Source organism: Sprattus sprattus (genome assembly GCF_963457725.1).
Source record: "Sprattus sprattus genome assembly, chromosome: 11".
NCBI lineage: Eukaryota > Metazoa > Chordata > Actinopteri > Clupeiformes > Clupeidae > Sprattus > Sprattus sprattus.
In genome coordinates, this window is record NC_137909.1 from 11077445 (window position 1) to 11082835 (window position 5391).

Below are 5391 nucleotides of genomic sequence, written 5' to 3' on the forward strand. Positions count from 1 at the left end.
AATAAAACCAGCAGAGTAAAATACAGGTTACTTTAGTTAAGTAAGTTCTTCACCTTTACCTCGTTAGGTGAACAGTCAGGAGTGGCAACACATGTTTTCATCAAACACTACAAGTCATTAACCTGCCTAAAATCGCTAGCTAGGGATACATCTTTTGTGTTGCTGGGCATTTTACCCCTACAAGTCTCAATTTTTTTTCTTTGAATCGTACAGCCTTGATTTCTTGATAGTTTTGTGTATTTTGGTTAATTTTATATTTCTCAGGCATTATCGATCGTTTTACTAAGGTAGGTTGGACATTTCTGGGGGCTATGACCGAAATAACCATTAACCAACTTTTGGGCTCTGTCCAGTGCTGGTGTGTTGCTAGGATACCAAGGGACGCGTGCTGTAGGCCAGAAATATGACATCTTTTTTTACATTGGCCTAAATTAGAGCGCAAAGTTGTATCTCGATTGCCTTGTTCAATTCCAGAGTGAACTGAGCTAATAGGAGTCGTTCACTGAACTAACACTAGTCGACCATTTCGGCCTATTGAAGGTAATGTTTTCTATTTCTTTGCTGTGTGGATAGGCGCTAGCTAGCTTGCTGAACAGCTAACAAGCTAAACTGGCACATATTAATGTTGTTATCTTAGCCAATTAACAAGAGACAAATAGTCGAAAACGCCATCCACTGTAATTTGCCGACTCAGAATCTTTATTCTTTGAAGGAATGCCTCATAAGAAGATTCCGAAAACAACGGTGCCCCCTGTAAAAGTGTGGGAACAGAAGGCACAGAAGTGTGGATTGCTGCATAGTGTCTATTCAGTCAACGGAGACAATTACACTGGAGAGTGGCTTGAAAACAAAAAGCATGGTAATTTTTGAACTGTCTACTATTGCCCTTATCTATAAATGTTTGTTATTTGCTACCCATTAACGCAGACACTATCATAGTATTTTTTTATGCACATAAGGTAAGGGAACCCAAGTTTGGAAAAAATCTGGAGTAATTTATGACGGTGATTGGACAAATGGCAAACGGGATGGATATGGGACGTTCAGTCGGCTAAATCCTGCAACGAATGACTACATACGACTATACTGTGGTGAATGGAAAAATGATAAGAAAGATGTAAGTGCGAGACAACTCCTACTTGGGTAATATTTTGTATGTTTGCTTTTGAAGAGCTTCTAACAAAACTACACTCAATCTTGCCAATGTCGTCCAGGGCTTTGGGACCCAGTTCTACAGCGAGACTTCTTGGTATGAAGGAGAATGGCATGATGGACTAAGAAGTGGATGGGGCAGAATGTACAATGACAATGGAGATGTGTACGAGGGTGAATGGCTGAAAGATAAACACCATGGACAGGGCATGCTCCGACTTGGTATGGCCTTCAATTCACCAAGACAACTCACTTGATATTTTCTTTCTATTACATCTGTGCACTGTATCAGTAACAGTGATAGTCCTGTGTCATCCATGTTTAAGCCAACGAGAACAGGTACGAAGGCTGCTGGAGACAAGGGAAGAAGCATGGACCTGGAAGATTCTTTTACCTGAACAAGGGTCAGTTGTATGAGGGCTGCTGGGAGGATGGGGTGGCTAAATATGGGACAGTGTCAGATTTCGGGAGAGAAGAAGCATCAAACCCAACAATGTACCCAATCCCCCAGGTGAGGACATAAGGAGCTTCATAAAATGTTATTCTACAACATTCTGCATCTACCTCATGCTGACAAACTGTATGTTTGGTAAGAAATGCAATTTTTTTTTCTCCGTAAAGGTTCGCCTGTTGGACATTAATTCAGTTATAATGGCAAAAAGTTCTTTAATAGAAGACGACTCAATGGGATCCTGAAAATCATCATCAAATCCTGCCTTTACCTCACCTTATGGTTGTGAATGGATTTTTCTGACAACTTGGAGTCAACACCATCAACTGCATAAATATGGTTTCTCCAACAACAGTATGTGTGCATGTTGCATTAATGTCTTCACTCTACATAAGCAGACATGTACTACAATTTATATTAGGCAAGAGATCTGAGGCATTATGAAGTGTTAAGTAACAGACCATAATAAGGTACCGATTCATTACTAAAATGGCAATTTATCAAAAATCAGTTTGAAAACATACAACAGTTCAATATGTGATGGGACATTTAACAAAATCACTTCATACAATTGTCAGTTCTCTGTCATTCAAAAACGTTCAACAATTACACATTTAGCTGAACAATATAAATAACTGCATGAGAAGTAATCAAACACTTTCACAAAAACTAAATGATCTATATGGCTGCTGCTGAAAAAGTGCTTGTAGCATTTAATCTTAAAATTAAGACCTTCAAAGAACGAAATTCAGAACCACTATATCACATATTTGCCACAATTAAGTCGCAGTCAGCATGGTCTTAATACTACGCAACATAACCTCAACGCTTTGAGTTGAAATGTGTGTAGAGTAAATAAGAATCTATAAAAAACATTTAAAAACATCAGTCATGCATGGACATTGCATCAAATGTCTGGCTTTTTCTGGCATTAAATAAGTAGTACTCATATGAAGCAGCTACAAAAACCTGTCTGAAATTCTGAAATAATAACATAATTCAGTCAACTTGTCTATCCAACTATAAATCATTAAATTGAGAATTACACATATTGTGCAAAAACTAAAGGGTAAAGTACATGCATAAACATGCATGTGTCAATGTCAGCAACATCAGTCAGAACAGTTAACAATAACTTAAGACTTGTACACCAAGACTTATAGACCTGTACACCAAATGTAAGTCGAAATGGTCCGTTTGATTGTCCCCAACCTTGGGTGAAACTGCTTTATGAATAAATATTCTTCATGTTAGACCATAAGGCCTTAATTTTAATTTAAGGGTGGCAGCATGATGTTATTATATGCCCGTATGTTTTCACATGCTGGGTTGTGGACCTCCAACTTCAGCTGCCAGTCACATTACCTCACACTAATAGCCTGGGTTTTAGAAATGAATACAAGGGAAGGCTTGTGCTTGTTATCCAATTGTTTCCTCATACTAATAATTGAACTCTCCAACTAAAACATGCTCTTTTACACCATGTCACTGTTCTCTACTGAGTAAAGCAGCTGTACACCCCCACCCCCCTCCCCCTATGTGGGCAAGTTGAGTGCTGGCAACAGTATGCCCTTGCAAACAGAGAATGATCAGGATAGTATATGTCCCCAGTGGCTCTCTTCCTGCTCAAGGGTAGTGAGAGGTGGGTGACTGGAGAGCAGAGATGTCCCCTCTGTGGTCCAGCTCGTTCTGGAGACGTGTCAGGTCCTCCAGCTCCTCAAGCTCCTGGAACTGCCGATCGGTCTTGTGGCTGACCAGCGAGCGGTAGAAGTGGATAGCGAAGACGATGAAGATCACACCGAACGGTACCATGATGGATGTGGAGGTGATGGCTGCAGCCACACCAGCACTGATAGTGCTGTTCCGGTACTCTGTCGTGCCCTTGTCCTTCGGTCTGACGGGTAGGAACTTGACCCAGCAGAGCAAGACGACCTCGGCCAGAAAGAGAAGTGTGCCGATGACAGTGGAGAAGGCCCAGGCCAGCTCTATGTGGCGGTGCATTCGCTCATGAGGAGACTCGTCCACCGAGTTCAGGTTGTGTACATTGCTGACGGCCTCAATGTTGGGCAGAATGCAGGTGCTGACCATCAAGGCAAACAGGTGAACAGCTACCAGAACAGTGGTGCAGGCACTGAATGCGATCAGCAGGCCAGGATGGTAGTCATAGGAGTTGTCAAGCTGGACTTCCACCATTGCCACCTGGATGGCACAAATACTGGTTACTACCAAGACACTCCCTCCCAAACTCACGCCCCTCTACCCAACCAGGAGCATGCGGATTTAAGAAACGCAGTAGCTATGCGGACTGGGTGCTAAACTGGATAGACACCTTCCGCATGAATCAGCTGATGGAACGGTACAGCTACCACAGCGATCACAGCTCATGCTTTTAACCGAACAAAGTCCAAAGACAAACCAGAATGGTTAAAGGAGTTGATGGTCTACTACTCTGTGGCCAGTTCTGTTGTTACACATATACGTCGAATAATGCATGTTAGTTAACAGCCCTCTGTTGGCAATTGCGCTGGTTATCGCGCAGCTCTTGGGTTTCCAGACAAGCGTCGAATGAATGTCAAGAGTTATCAAAAACTATCACGAAGTCATTGACGGCTTTAGCTCATTGTACTTTTAAAGCAGTCATTTTCGTTTCCTGAACGCGTACCATGCAAGACTGACAGGGTTCGGAGAACAACGGCTTGTGTAGAACGAATACTATCGTTACCACGTGCAGTAAAGTTAACAAAGCAAATTGCCTGACGAAGTTGAAAAATAAAATGACATTTTATGTAACAGTGCCATGAAGATGTATCATAGACACGAAGCATATAGTTATTGACGTAGGGATTTTAGTCTTGAAGCACTCACCATAGCGAACCCTGACAGAAGGGCTGAGGTTCTACTCGATGCCTTGAGTTTGGCTCTACTCAAGTACAGCTTCCTCCAAGACAGTGCCTGCAGTGAGTGCTGGTTCGGTTCGTTCATTGTGCGTGAAAAGATAAGTTACAAACTTTCAAATCGTATTTTATAACCTTAGGTATAGGCAATACGTTTTGCAAATAATACCTACGTTTTAATCTTCATGAGGTTTGCAACCCTGACAATACATGGTCATTTTACGATACGGATAGCGCTTCCCTCACCATCTCTGGCAGCGCCGGATGAATAAACACACTCGAAACTGACTGAAAAACCTGCACCTTAAATTACCCAACATTCCATGCGAAACTAAAAAACCCTTCCGCAGTCAATTCTCCCACCTAGTGGCTGCATCTAGAGCCTACACCACTCGCATTCATTTATGTAACGCGAATGTACCATTACAGAGTGAAAACAACTGCCCATTATAAATCATGCACGATAGACACACTTAAAGCAATCATAGAACGTAACCATAAGTTCATGTCTCCCACGAATTTTTAAAGGTGTCTGTGTCTTACCATTTTTCTGACAAGGGTTTGATTCACGTGTCGAGTCAATCTACAACAGCAAACTTGTTCATAAAATGTTATAGCCTAATGGACATAATCATTTTACCACCTAAAAAAGACTGAACCATTTGTGTCATAAAAGGAATAAAACAGCTGCATCATTTATTTGCCTAGATATGTCAGTATGCTGTGTGTACCATGTACGATGTAACGTTTAAATTATGTGTCATAAGCGTCACTTTAAGAGTAAAGCGTTAGCCCGTCTGTGATCAACCATCACACAAGCATCAGCGCGTGCGTGCAGGACGCTGCAGACTCGTGACACAAGGAGAGGGAAAAACAAGACAATATATCGGGTTA

General features: G+C 41.7%; 2 protein-coding genes across 2 annotated transcripts; one reads left to right on the forward strand and one right to left on the reverse strand.

Annotated features, from left to right (window-relative positions):
- Positions 1-714: 714 nt before the first annotated feature.
- On the forward strand, positions 715-1848 carry morn3 (MORN repeat containing 3; the record flags this gene model as incomplete). Its single annotated transcript, XM_080847152.1, has 5 exons — positions 715-859; positions 960-1117; positions 1215-1374; positions 1479-1663; positions 1774-1848. The coding sequence occupies 5 exons, from the start codon at positions 715-717 to the stop codon at positions 1846-1848; spliced, it is 723 nt and encodes a 240-aa protein (XP_080703278.1).
- A 1381-nt stretch (positions 1849-3229) lies between these two features.
- Positions 3230-4585, reverse strand: orai1b (ORAI calcium release-activated calcium modulator 1b; the record flags this gene model as incomplete). The annotated part of the gene is made up of 2 exons (XM_080847939.1): positions 3230-3802; positions 4469-4585. 2 exons carry the CDS (start codon positions 4583-4585, stop codon positions 3230-3232), a joined length of 690 nt encoding a protein of 229 aa, XP_080704065.1.
- Between the last annotated feature and the right edge of the window lie 806 nt (positions 4586-5391).